The sequence below is a fragment of the Micromys minutus genome, assembly GCF_963924665.1.
Source record: "Micromys minutus genome assembly, chromosome: 4".
In the NCBI taxonomy this organism is placed as follows: domain Eukaryota; kingdom Metazoa; phylum Chordata; class Mammalia; order Rodentia; family Muridae; genus Micromys; species Micromys minutus.
The window spans coordinates 32,988,311-33,003,470 of NC_137973.1; the positions used below are offsets into that span (position 1 = coordinate 32,988,311).

At 42.9% G+C, this 15,160-nt stretch overlaps 1 protein-coding gene across 1 annotated transcript; it reads left to right on the plus strand.

The window, feature by feature from the left end:
* Positions 1-6,402: 6,402 nt before the first annotated feature.
* On the plus strand, positions 6,403-8,565 carry ADAM30 (ADAM metallopeptidase domain 30; the record flags this gene model as incomplete). Its single annotated transcript, XM_080916001.1, has 1 exon — positions 6,403-8,565. The coding sequence occupies one exon, from the start codon at positions 6,403-6,405 to the stop codon at positions 8,563-8,565; it is 2,163 nt and encodes a 720-aa protein (XP_080772127.1).
* Positions 8,566-15,160: the final 6,595 nt, after the last annotated feature.

Below are 15,160 nucleotides of genomic sequence, written 5' to 3' on the forward strand. Positions count from 1 at the left end.
CAACAGGATCTTGAAGTGGTACCTCTGTGTCAAGGAGAACCAAAAGAATGGATGTTAGTTGGTTATACACAGGTGCACAGAGGTAACCATAAATCACACTCCAAGTACTCATATTTGTCTCCACTGCAGAGTGAACACAAGAAATGTGGACGTGTGTTCTAGCTGTGGGGTGAGGTCTGAGTTGGATAGAGGGGCTGCTTTGTGGCTTAGCAAAAATTTGGAGCTATATGTTAATAATCTGAGAAGATTGATGATCAGGAACCATGAGTTTGAGACTACTTTGGGTTACACAGCAAGACCCTGTTTCAATAGCACAGGGGTGGCTGGAGAGATGGCTCAGTGGTCAAGAGCACTGACTACAACAAGTCCTAGATCTGGATCCCAGCACATTCAAACCAGTATGTGCCTGTAAGTCCAGGTTTGAAAGGGTGGAGACATGAGCTCAGGGCTTGCTAACCCTCTGGGCTTCCCTGAGAACATGCCAGTCTGAGGTTTAGGGGGAGAGCCTATGTCAAAGAAATCGGTGAAGTGATAGAGGGCACCCAAAGCCAGCTTCTGGCCTTTGCACACGTGTGCATGCAAACACAGAGACATACACAACACACTTTTTAAAAGGATCTATTAAACATTTTTTTTTTTTTTTTTTTTTTTGCTGGCACTCGGCTAAGTTTTATCAGTAGACTGAGCTGGAAAGAATTTTAAGAGTGAGATCTTTTCCTTGTTGGTTCTAATAGCTCCATAAACAAACTCTTCCTGCACTATTTCAAGTGGATTCTCAAGTGCCAGGTTCCCAGAGTGTTTTCTTTTTAATTGTGTGTGTGTGTGTGTGTGTGTGTGTGTGTGTGTGTGTGTGTGTGGTATATGTGTGTAAGTGCATATGGAGGTCAAAGCAGGACAGGAGGCATCTTTCTCTGTCACCTTGAGGCAGGGGTTCTTAATGAACCATTTCAGTCAGGCTGACTGGCCTGCAAGCTCCCGGAAGCTGCCTGTCCCAAGCCCTCAGTGCCGGGGTTCCAGGGATACCCAGCGGTACCAGCCTTCACCGAGGGTGCTGGGGATGGAAAGTCAGGTCCTCACGCTTGACGCACTGAACCCTCCCCCAGCCCCTCAAACGCTGATATTTTTGACAACTAAAAACAGATTCACTTTCAGTTACTAAGCATACCCCCATCTTAATAACAATCTACGGGTGCAAGGTAAATATTGAGCTACTTTCTTTTTCTAGCGAAAATCTTAGCTATTATGCAGTGTGGAGAATGACCCTCGGGTGCCCAAGCTATCTCAGGCAGACGGGCCCAATGCTGCTAGTCAGATGGTCTTAATTCTAATATGCAGAATCCAAGTGTGCAGTGTGGCTTTTGGTTTGTAAAGAACATCATTTTTAGGGGTGAGTCAATAACATTAATCATTATGAACACTTTGACTTTTTTTTTTGATCTATTCATTTAAATTCTAGCAATCTAACACAATAGAAAAGTCTCAGGGGGCAAAGACTGTGTTTATGTAAGCGTACATCTTAATTGCTGTAAAGTACATGTTTGTTCGTGCTCACTAGCATAACACAGGAAAACTTTCAAACAGGATAAATGTGATGTTTCTGACTAGCATAACTGTGGCACACGAGATAAATTGTCAAGTCACTTTGCACCCGTTGGGGCTATCAAAGTAAATCTAGAAAATTATTAGCAGTATGTGTCGTTCATTGGGAAGAGCCAATCTTCCAGTAAAATGAACAACATGCACTATTTTCTAGATTTAAGTCACTTTCTAAAAGGGGCTTCAGAGGATGGGGTAGAGAAGGCAATAGAATACGTGCAATAAGGAAGGGGGAAGGAGAGTTTCAATGAGCAGAAACAGAAGCAGAACAGGAGGTGGGGGTGGGGACGGCCATTGAACTGAACTGGTACATTTTAGTCAGTATTTCCTAACACTGTATTTATGTACCATTTACATTGTACTAAATATTACAAATGTAAAAATAAAGAATAGGCAATCTACTGAGATACAACTCACATATAAATTGCTGCACATGTATGAACTCATGTTCGTTACATATGTACATACATGTTTGAGACATGTTTGCCTCTGTAAAGCTGTCACCACTGAGATCATTAGTGGAGTCACTGCCTCCCCGATGTTCCTTCTGCCCCCTTAGTCATATTTGTGGGGAAATGCCTCAAATAATCAATCATAAAGGAAAAAGTTTATTTTGACTTACAGGTTTGGCATACCCTGGTCAGGTGGCCTGTATCTTTTAGGTCAGTCAGTGCTAAAAACATCACAGCAAAGAGTGTGAGAAGCTGTCACCTCATAGCTAGGAAGCGAAATGGAAGAGGCCAAGGTCCCAATATCACCTTGAAGGGCACACCCTGTGTGATGCAACTTCCTCCAACTAGGCCCAAGTCTCCAGAGTTCCAATATCTTGTCAGATGTAGTGGTAAATGTGTGTACAACCCAGGGGACCCACAGACTTGAGGCCTCACTGCAGTTTGAGCACAGTTACATAGCAAGACTCTGTTTCTGAAAGAGAAAGACAGATGTGGTGTCTTAAAATGTACAGTTTATTTCTCACGATGGAGGGGGCTTGGGGGAGCAATGGTCGGAGAACAATGCAGCCTCTCCCCAGCTACTCCATGTCTGCTGGCATTGTTTGCATCCATCACACTGTCCTGCAGGACTTTCACAGTAGAGACAGTTTCTCTCCTGTCTCCTGCGTTCCCTTCACCACCTCCCCACTCTCACTGCCAGAGGCTGAGCTGGCAGAGACTCAGCTGGAGCCCTGGCCCGAAGCTCTCTCACCTTCACACCTCATAGTGCTGTGTACCATTTGGCCCTGCCTCAGCAGTGCCCAACCTCCTGCTGGTAGTCCTGCCACTGGGCATCTCAGCTCTTAAAGGCTGGCTGGGCACTCTGGCTTCTCCCCAGCACATGAGAATAGTCAGAACCCATCCTGTTTAACTTTCCTTTCTGTCATGGTGTGTGCACCAGCTTCTTCCTTGTCTCTTCTCTCTGTTTTGCCCAGCTTCTTGAAGATGTGACCTGTTTTGCTAACTAAGCTCCAGTTTGTATGCCTAGATCCTGGCATCAACTTTAGCTCATGAGCTTTCTTAAACCAGTTCACATTGTTACCATCGCCTTCATTCATGGTTCCTGGAATTCTGCTCCCCTCCCCTTAGCCACGCCCTTCTTTTTCCAAACCCAGTTCTCAGACCACCACAAGTCTCTTTCTTCTATTAGTCTGGGCATATATCCTAGGTTTCCTGAGGTCTCTTATTTGGTCTCCCTGACTGCTTTCCCCTCACAATATCATAGAGCACTATGCTGATGGTGTGGGGATGGACCTAGCTCGGGTTATGTTACCTAGGATGTCCACATACCTGACCACATCAAAAATTCTATCTGGGAAGGGGGATACCATTTGAAATGTAAATGAATAAAATGAATTTTAAAAAAAGTTAAGATGAAAAATTTTTTTATCTTTTTAGGTGACTGGCACACACACACACACACACAGAGAGAGAGAGAGAGAGAGAGAGAGAGAGAGAGAGAGAGCTGGCCAAAGTGCAGAGACTAAAAGTATATGGATTCCCTTCTGTCAAGTGCAGGAGAGAAGTCAGCCCTCCTGGAGCTCAAATGAGAGCCCTGCAGAAAGTGGATGAAAACCCTCTAAAAAAGAAGAAGCAGTAATGCTGGCTCCGGCTTTCTGAATACAACCCAGTGGAGAGGAAATGGACAAGCCTTGCCCCAAGAGCTTTTTCTTTATTTTAAAACAAGAAACGGATCTGCATGTGCTGTAAGTTCCTAGGTGTGAGCTTGTTCACTTTATGTTTTAAACAGCTTTATGAACCATTGTTCACGGACGGTATTATGAACATTCACTTCAGATAAAGAAAGATAAGTTCATTTCTGAACTCAGCAAAACAGTTGTATATTTTAACAGCAGAAATTGGGGTTTCCAATGTGACATGTCAAGAACGCAATCCTTCCAGCTCATCAGACACCAGGCTGTCCCTTGGGGATCTGTGTATAGTATATAAACATGTAAAAACAGGCTATATTTTACTCAATGTAAGATGCTAATCAATGAACACTATTTTACAAAGAAATCTTATATACTATATAGCTGTTAATTTTATTTTATTAATTTTTTAAAAATTTATTTAATAAAATCCAAGTGTCCTGTAACTGTCTACACAGGACCTGGCAGGAAACAGAAACTCACGCATGCATCCAAGTAAAGTAGGTTAGCTGAAGAACGCTCCGCTGCTTCAGTCCACTGTGACTGTTTTGTCTCTTGATTACCTCTCCCTATGCTCTGCCTACCATCCTCAAGGACCTGCTAAGTTACCTCATTCAGGGAAAGTTCATCCTTCACCGCAGGCGGCACCCTCTGTGGGTTCATTCTTTGTGTTTACCCTGCGCCTCTGCTTCCATCTCCACGGGGTGTGTTTAGTGAAGAGCTTGAAGAGACTGTTCCGAGCTGCTCAGCTTCAGGGCATCCTGTTGTTCTACAGTTGTCACAGAAACTGGTTGATAGTCAGATTCTTTCTTAAAGATGATTTAACACCCATAATAACAAACTGACTTAAGTTATTCATAAAATAACGTTTTCTTAAGATTGGATCTGCTCCTTGCAATGATATGATGAGTTTCCAAATGATTGAGATTTTAAATGCTCTGTCTCTACTCTTGTTCTATAATTAAAATTTACATTCATTATGTGTGGGTTTTTCATTGTTTGGGGTTATGATTTTTTGTCTTTTTTTTTTCTTTGTCTTTTTTTTTTTTATTTTGGCTTTACTTTATTTTGGCACTTGTAAAGTGGATATTCTTGTCGTTTTGCATTGTCCCTTATAGAAATTTTATATATAAGCTATAAAATGTTTCCATATTTTTAAAAAGGAGTATATGGGATGCTCAGCTACAGAGGCATCTGCCATGCCCCATACCACCCTAGAGGGGGAACAGACTGTAAGAGCCAGATGTGAGCCAGATGTGAAGGAGGACCAAAGTGAAACAGCATCCCCAGTGATGAGTGCAAAGTAACTGTGGTTGCCTGCACAAGGTAATGGTCCAGCCTGGAGGGAGGAGGGGCTGGCAAGACACCACACCTAAGTATGGCAACATCTTTCACAGTGCTCGTGTATTTCAACCAGGAAACGTGCTCCTGATGCCTTCACCCCTCCATAAGTGCTATGTTCTTCTCCCTCCCTCCCACTCTCTTTCCCTCCCTTTCTTTCTCAGCCCATGGCCATGGCATCTGCCCACAGACAACATGTCTGGACCATCAAGAGCTCCCTAACTACACTCCTCATTCAATGGTGGGTCTTCATAGCTTTTCCATGGGAAGCAGTCTGACTGAATTTCCTAAAACGGAAATGTTCTTTGGCCATCCCCCCAGGGTTGTCTGTGGATGTTAAGTCCTTCTGGCCTCTGAGTGGAGGACATTTATCTTCACCATTGACACATTGTCTGTCACCTGTACATATTCATATTACAGTTATAACCCACCATGTACCTTTCTCAGAATATTCCTGGGCTTCTTGCCACTCCAACAAGCTACTGTGCACAGCAACGCCGTCATATACATTCTCGACCCGCAGCAGAAGACACAAAAACGACCGTTTTCTAGTTTGGCGGTAGAGCTCCGTAGAGCTTGGGAAAGCCAGCAGCTGGAAGGGTGGGTTGCAGAATCTGGGACTGCCTGGGGTGCTTCAGCTTCTTGGAGAGACTCACCAGATAATGGAGCCCACTTACTAGCGAGGTGAGGGAGGTGCTTTAAATGTGGGGGTTTTGCTGGTGGTGGTGTTAGTGGTGGACTTGTTGTTTGTGTGGAGATAGAGTTTCTCTGTGTGGTCCTGGAACTCACACTGGAGACCAGCCTGGCCGCGAACTCACAGAGATCCCCACTGCCTTTGCCTCCCGGAGTTCCGGGACCAACCACTAGGCAAAGCATGTGACTTCTTTTCTCCTGTAGACAGACTCCATAGTAAGTTGTCTTTTGAGCCAATTTCCCCGTTCTTTCTCCATTTCTGACTCCACAACCGCCCCTCTGCATCCCACAAGTTCAGAACACGCTTGGGATGTACTCCGTTTTCTATTGTTCGCGTGCTCGGTTTCCCTCTATTCTTAAGCGCGAGCTTAATTCACTGCTGGGGGTAGGGGTGGGAGTTGGAGTAGGAAAACGAACTGGATGCGTTGGGGTAGGGGCGCGCCTGGGGAAAACCCGCCATCTAATCCCTGAGGGTCGCGTTTTCCCGGGAAAGCCTGCCAGAGGAGCGGTGCGCCTGGGGCTCCTGCGCTAATAGTGGAGTCCCTTGAAAATCTGATGCACAAACCAAAGGCTGGAGTGGCTCCTGTAACTCCTGAGTCCAGGACAAACCAAGCGGGGATAAACAGATCATGAGGTCAGTGTGGGCCTCCCTCCCCCAACACCACTGGCTGCTTCTGGCGATGCTCTTCCTTGAGGCTGTGGGCGAAGACCTACTATTTGACCCTGACTGGGGCTTTGAGTCATATGAAATCACCATTCCCAAAGTACTAAGTTTTAGGAAAGGAGCGGGGGGTGTAGACAGTCCTTTGTCATACCTCTTACAGATAAAAGGCAAGGATTATGTGGTTCACTTGCGGCCCAAGAAGTTACTGTTGCCGAGACATCTGACAGTTTTCTCCTTCACCCAAGAGGGCAGTCTGATAGAGGATTACCCACATATACCAGACCCGTGTAATTACGTGGGCTCTGTGGAAGGTTTTCGGGAAACCGAATCTACTCTGAGTACATGCATGGGGGGTCTGCGAGGCGTCTTGAACATCAACTTCAGATATTACCAAATCGAGCCCCTTAGGGCCTCTTCCAATTTTGAACATGTAGTGTATCTGCTAACTGAGAACACCTCTAGCAACGAGACTTGTGGTGTGGTTGACGAAGAAACAAGCGAGCAAAGGGCCAAGGAAGAGGAGCTGGCTAGGATACACAGCTTTCATCAGTCCTACAAACACCAAAGGTACGTGGAATTGATCATGGTCTTTGACTCCAGCAGATTCTCGATTGCCGGCAGGAATATAACCAGAATGATAGAAGACGCCATTCTTTCGGCTTCCATTGTGGACACCTACTTTCAGGATATCAGCTTGAAAATTCAGCTGAAAGCACTCGAAATCTGGCCATTTGACAGAATACTTCTTAATTTTGACGATTTAAATACAGCCTTAGTTCAATTTTTGCATTACAAAAGAGACTCACTGCACGGCCGGATTCCTCACGACTGGGCACATTTATATCTTGGGAGGAGGTATAATGATGCTTATGCATGGTCCTGGGGAAGAACATGTGAAGAATTCCATGCCGGATCAGTAACCAGCTTCCTCAATGTGAATATCCTCGGACCTTCCACTTGGATGACTCATGAAATGGGCCATGGTGTGGGGATGCCCCATGACGAGGAATTCTGTCAGTGCAGAGGTAGGAAGAACTGTATCATGGGCACGGGACGCACAGGCTTTAGTAACTGTAGTTACCATCACTATTTTTTATATGCGTCTTATAAAATAGCCTATTGTCTCTCTGACTTCCCGAAGCTGTACAAAGTAGACAGGTGTGGGAATAAAATTGTGGAAAGCAGAGAGGAGTGTGACTGTGGGTCCGAGGAAGACTGCAAAGAGGACCCGTGCTGTGGGCCAGACTGCAGGTGGAAGGAAGGTGTCAACTGTTCCTCTGGGCTCTGCTGTCAGAACTGTAACTTCCTTCCATCGGGGTATGTGTGTAGGGAGGAAGCAAATGAATGCGACCTTGCAGAGTACTGTGACGGGCTCTCGGGTTTATGTCCGAAGGACTATTACAAGCAGGACGGAACTCCGTGCGGACTCAAAGGCTTCTGTTACCATAAGGGATGTAGATCCAGGTACATGCAGTGCCAGGCCATTTTTGGACATGAAGCCAAGGAGGCTCCTCCCCAGTGTTACGATGCTATTAACATGTTAGGTGACCAGACTGGGAACTGTGGCATGATAAACTCGACTCGGTATATAAGGTGTCATAGAGACAACACAATCTGTGGCAGGCTCCAGTGTACAAACGTCAAAGCCCTCTCCAAATATCCAGACCACACCCTTATAGTGACCACCTATCTGAAGAGAGATAATCTCATGTGCTGGGGCACAGCCTACCATGGAACCATGACACCCCACGGGGTAGTTGACATAGGTGACACTAATGAAGGCACCACCTGTGGTCTTAACCACGTGTGTATTAAAAGGACTTGCGTTGACTATGCCACCCTGCAGTTCGACTGTTTGCCTGAGAAGTGCAATGGCCGGGGTGCTTGCAACAACAGGAAGAACTGCCATTGCATGTATGGTTGGAAGCCCCCATTCTGTGTAGAGGTAGGGTACGGTGGAAGCATTGACAGTGGCCCCCCTGGACTCAGGATCTTGTCCCAAGTTCCAAAGAGCCTCAGTCTGTACTTGTCACGAACATATTTACTCATCGGCTCCGTGATCCTTGTGTGCTTTGGGCAGCTGTTGAAAAACTTGTTTTGTTCTCATCTGCAGAAAACTCCCAGCTGAGACTCGGGGGAAGAAGAGGTGAGAGGGAGGGACTGGGAGGCAAGGAGGTAGGAAAAGCTGTGATCAGGATGCAGAGTAAATACATTCATGAATAAATGAAAACAAAAAACCCCAAAACAATCCCTTCATTTTGTATTCTCACCGTGGTGACTTTGGTACCTCAAGTGGTATCTTTGCACTTCTGGTTCATGTTGAAGTCCTACTGGCTGCCATACATTGTAAGTGGGACTTTCTGGATCCACCAGTTAAATGATGACACAGAGACTTATTGATTTTTATGATAGCTTGGGCCTTTAGCTGGGCAAACTCAGCTCAGTCTAAACTGATGTGACTGTCCTGCATCCGCTCACATCCGGCCACCTCTGTCCTGCTGATGAATCCCCATATCTGATTGTTTTTCCCAGAGACCCTCTCTCAGCTTGGAAGGCCCACCTTCCCCTTTCCTCCTCGCTGGTATCCGGTAGCTCTTTTTTAAGACAATTGGCAAGTGAGGGAAGTGAATGTTATGAAACTTAAGGCAGGAGGCGAGCCCCGAGAATGGCAGTTCTCAGCTCCCCGCTGGCACAGAGACAACCTTCACACAGTGCACACCAACAATACATAGTTCTTGCTTAGGATCCTTATTTAAGTATCTGATCAGGGCTATAGAGCTGGGTCACAACAATAATTTGAGATGCCTCTGCTTGTCCCTGATGCTATTCCCAGGCTTCCTTCTCAAAAACGAAACTATAAAAAATCCCCAGGAGCACAGTGTAACAGAGTGTGGCTAAATCTTCACCATAAGTTTCTTTCTAATATTGGTGTAATTTACTTACATTACTTAAGCCGCCCATTGAAATATCAAAGATGATTCAAATGTTAAAAAAAAAAAAAAAAAAGCAAAACCAAAAGTAAAACAAGACCAAAAACAGTCAAAACTCTATTTAAAACAAAAAATGTCAGGTCACAAATGTGACCAGCAATCCTGTCATCTAACAACTTTGGTCATTTAACACGCTTGTCACTTATTCAAATGACTCTTCGTTCTTTCCCCAGAATGATGTCTCACAGATTTCCCATACATTTCAACTTAGCAAAAATAAATATTATTGTTTGGAAGCAAATCATTGCATTATCCCCCCAGGATTTGTTTTCCCTTCAGTGAGGGAATCAAGTACTGGATTACCTGAAAAGACAGCTAATAGTGTATCTGAGTGCAGTCTGTATCAGAGGACAACTGTGGTGTTCAGAGTAGAGCCCTGTCTTATCATCTCTCCCAGAGTATCTTTCAGCTTCTTTGGTGCTAGCATCTGTACCTGCTGCATGCACCTGTGCACCTGCTGCATGCACCTGAGCATCTACTGCATGCACCTGTGCACCTGCTGCAGGGAACTTGGTGATAACACATTTTATAAGTTAAAAAAAGAAACCACAAGTTGTAAGGGTTGATCCCTGCGGTGAGACTTTCTGCCACGTCTCCTCTGATAGTTACAGACAGCTCTGTCTGTCACTGTGTGTTTCTGATGTGGTGTTTAGGGTAAGCACTAATGGGTCCATTATCCTGAACTATCATAGCACCTGTATATTGTAAAGCCTATAGAAGATGTCAGCCCTCAGCAATATCTTAGCGTGGCTGCTATCAAAACATAATGTTTGCTGCATGCTTTGGGTTACTTTTGTGTGTCAGCTTGACAGACACTGAAGTCTTCTGCGACGAGGGAACCTTGAGAAAATCTCTCAGTCAGACTGGCCTGTACGTAAGTCTGGGGAGCATTTTCTTGATTCATGATTGCTGTGGGAGGACCCAGCCCACTGTGGGTGGTGCCACCCCTGGAGAGGTGATCCTGGAGGTATGAAAATGCAAACTGAGTAAGTCCTGAGGAGGAAGCCAGTGAGTAGGGGTCCTCCATGGTCTTTCGGGTTCCTACCTTGAGTTCTGCCTTAGATTTTTCATCGATGGGCTGTAAAGTGTAAGGTGAAATAAATTCTCTCCTTCCCAAATTGCTTTTGGTCATGATGTGGTGCTTATCACAGCAACAGAAAGCTAACTAGGTCAGTGCATCTGTTTCCCAGCTAGATCTTTTTTAGTAGCCCTGGGTTTGTTGTATTCCTAAGTACTACTCAGAAACTGAAGAATGCCCTTTACCCCACCCTCCCCATCATCCCCACCCTCCCCACCCCCACTATCCTTCAAGTCTTTAATCTTTCCCCTGTGCACACCACTGCCATTCCAGGAGAAGAGGAAAACTGATTTTTCAGAAGGAGTCATTGTCACAACTATGTCCAGGGAGAGGCTCATCCCACCTCCACTTGGGACAACCCAAGTGGTTGCATCCTGCTCAAGGCTAGGTCTTCCTGCTGTTCCTGTTGGCAGCTCTGAAGCCTCCCGCACCCTGTCCCAACCCTGCCCCAGTCCCAGAGTTCCAATCAGAGGCAGAGGTAGGACAGACACAGCGAAGGTTTCTCGTCAATCTAAACTATTTGGGTTGTTTTCACTTAGAGAAAAAAATGTAAATAACTTTAGTTTTGTGATAATCACAATTTTAAACATTTAATATGCCTGTCCAGTCATGCAATGTCCTATAAAATATATAAGGACACTGACTCATGATGGACAACATTACTGAGAGCCTACTAGGTGCCAAGCAGTGGTCTAAAGACTTTTAACTGCATTATTGTGTCTCCTGTTCAAAATGACTTTATTCTGGGTGTTTTAAAATGATTTTTAATTTTTTTCCATTTATTTATTTTTTATTTATTATTTATTTATTTATTTATTTATTTATTTATTTATTATTCACTTAGCATTCCTATTGCAGTCCCCCCTCCTCTTCTCTCAGTTCCACCCTCACAGATTCCTCCCCCTAAATACCCCCCTTTTTTTCTGAGGAGAAACCTCCAACATGGGTACCACCCCACCCTGGCACATCAAGTGCAGCAGGACCGAGTGCATCCTCTCCCATTTATATGAGTGTTTGCTTTAAGGTATGTGTGCATGTGTCTATACTACATGCATGCCTTGATACTCATCATAGAAATATTCAAGGAGAGGGCATTGGTCCTCTGTTGCTAGATTTATACATGGTTATGAGCCAAACTACCCTATGAGTGCTGGGAGATGAACTCAGATTCTCTGCAAAAATAAGTGCTCTTAACTGCTGAGTCACTTCTCCATCCCTGATGCTTATTTTCTATAGAAACCTAGTCACAGCAATGTTAAAGGACTTACATAGGCCTCTACAGTAATAAAAACAGCATTACTTGCAAGGGGAATATGTGTGTGTGTGTGTGTGTGTGTGTGTGTGTGTGTGTGTGTGTGTATGTCTGTGATGTTAATTAAATGTTGTCCTTATAAGACTTGCCTTGGTCATGGTGTCTGTTCACAGCAATAAAACCCTAACTAAGACAATGTCTAATTCAGATAAGTTTAGAGATGACTTATCAAGAAATCATTGGGAAATTGGCTTAACTTTCCAGTGAATAAGCATGTGTATGTGTGTGCATATATATATATATATATATATATATATATATATATATCTACCATGTTAATCATTTTATGTGCGTTTTTATGGAAATTAGTATATTTCATTTATGCAGATGTTCTATAGGACTTTTTTTGAGATAAGGTCTCAGTATGTCATCTCCAAGGACTCTTTCTGTAGACCAGGCTGGCCTCCAACTCAGAAATCTGCCTGCTTCTGTCTTCTGGCTAAGGGATTAAAGGTGTGCCCTACTACACCAGCAAGACTTTCTTCATTAAACCATGCCCCCCCCCATAGTTTGCTTTCAGTCTGTGAGCCTTAGTGAACTAAACTCAGTGACTGGCTTTACTGAGTAGGGTCTTCATCTGTACTGCAGTATGATGATAAGAGAAAAAGCCTGACATGGCCATATAAATGGCTTACACTTTCTTTCTCCAAACATTTGCTATCCAAATGGTCTTGGCTTACAGGTGTAAAAGACATTTTTCTAATTTCTTTATAACCCAGTTGCTGGCAGTTACAGAAATGTGCCCCAGGCCCTGGACCATTTCTAGTCAACATTAGTGATGTTTCAACAAACCCTTTCACTTCAGAGACTGCCTAGTCCCCACAGTTTTGATTCAGCTATGTGTCAGAATTTTCTTTCTTTGTAAGACTGAATGACATCTCAAGGCATCTATATACTACATTGTCTTTTTTTAAAATTGGCTGTCTGTTATGTTTTAAAGTTTCTAAAATATTATCATTAGGAGTGATTTTATCAGGATTTTTTTTCTTTTTTGATCAGTAGGATTTGGTTTTACTCTAGATCCATGGGCTATGTAATACAAGCAGTGTTAGGTATGGGTTCCATCACGCAGAGTGGGCCTTATGTCAAATTGAGTGCCTCTTAATTTTAACTGTCTCTCATCCCTTCTTCTCTCTACTTGATCCTCCAATTCCACCTGCCCATCTATCCATCCATTTATCCATCCATCCATAGCTATCTATTTTAATTCCCTATCCTAACAAACAAGATCTATCTGTACCTAATCCCTTACTCTGTACCTGCACTCTGTGGTTCTATGGTTTGTGGCTTGGTTATCATTGATTTAGCAACTAATATCCATATATAAATGAACATATACTATATTTGTCTTTCTGGTACTGGGATACCTCACTCAGGATCATTTTTTTTCTTAGTCCCATCCATTTGTCTTCAAATTTCATTTTTTAAAATATCTAAGTAACACTCAATTGTGTAAATAAACCACACTTTTTTTGTCCATTCTTTTGTTGAGAAACATCTAGGCTTTTTTGAGTTTCTGGCTATTATTATGTACAGATAAGCATCAAAATGGTTAACCAAGTGTCTTTGTGATAGAATGGAGTGTCCTTTGAGTACATGTCCAGTTTCTATAGTGGTTCTACCAGCTTGCACTCCCACCAGCAATGGGTGAGCGTTCCCCTTACTACATGTCATTGATAGCACTAGAAGAAAGATAATACATACCAATTTCCCTCGAGAACATAGATTCAACAATATCTAATAAAATACTTGTAAACTGAATCCAAGAACACATCAAAGAGAGCATCCACAATGGTCAAGTAGGATTTATTCCATAGTTGTAGGGATGGTTCAACATCTATAAATCAATAAATGTAATCACAATAATCAGAATATAAGTGAACTGAAAGACAAAAACCACATGATCATCTCATTTGTTGTAGAAAATATCTTTGACAAAATCCAACATCCCTTCGTGACAAAAGTCCTTGAGAGATCAGGGATACAAGGGACACACCTGAACATAATAAAGGCAGTTTACAGAAATTGCATAGCTAACACTAACTTAAATGGAAAGAAACTAAAAGCAGTTCCACTAAACTTAGGAACAAGTCGAGGCTGCTCACTCTCTCCATACACACTCATTATAGAACATGAAGATCCGGCTAGAGCAATAAGACAACCGAAGAAGGCCATGAGGATAAGAAGCACAAAGGAAGAAGCCACAGTATCTGTATTTGCAGATGATATGATTGTCAACATAAGCGACACTAAAAATTCCACCATGAGTCAACACTTCCAGCGAAGTAGTCGGGTATCATATTAACTCACAAAAATTAGTAACCTTCCTATATTTAAATGATAAATGAACTGAGAAAGAAATCAGGGAAATAATACCCTCTATAATGGCCTCAAATAATACAAAATTTCTTGGGGGTAACTCTAACTCTAACCAAATGAAAGAAAGAATCACATGATAAAAACTACAAATCACTGAAGAAAAGAAATTGAAGATATGAGAAGATGGAAAGATCTTTCATGCTCATTCATCAGTAGGATTAATATAGCAAAAATGGCCACCCCAACAAAAGCAATCTACAGATTCTATGTAATTTCCATCAAAATTCCAAAACAGTTCATTACAAATTTTTGAAAAGTCAACTTTTACTTTCATGTGGAAACACGCAAGCACGCACACAAACACCAACACAAAAACTGAGACCAAAACAACAAAAACAGAATATCTAAACCAAGTCTGAATAAAAACAAACAAACAAAACAACTTCCGGAGTTCTCACCACTCCTGATTTCAATTTGCACTACAAAACCATAGTTAAAAAAAAAGAAAAAGGAAAGAAAGAAAGAAAGAAAGAAAGAAAGAAAGAAAGAAAGAAAGAAAGAAAGAAAGCAAGGAAGGAAGGAAGGAAGGAAGGAAGACCTGTATGGTACTGGCATAAAGGTAGTCATGTTGATCAATGAAATCAAATTAAAGATCCAGATGTAATGCACCACAATGTTCATTGCAGCTCTATTTATAATAGCCAGAAGCTGGAAAGAACCCAGATGTCCTTCAGTAGATGAATGGATACAAAAATTGTGGTACATTTACACAATGGAGTACTACTCAGCTATCAGAAACAATGACTTTATGAAATTCTTAAGAAAATGGATGCATCTAGAGACTATCATCCTGAGTGAGGTAAACCAGTCACAAAAGAACAGACATAATATGCAGTCACTGATAATGGGATACTAACCCCAGAAAACTCTGAACACCCCAGAAACAACTCACAGACTGTGTGAAGTTCAAGAAAAACAAAGGCCAAAAAAAAAAAAGAAAGAAAGAAAGAAAGAAAGAAAGAAA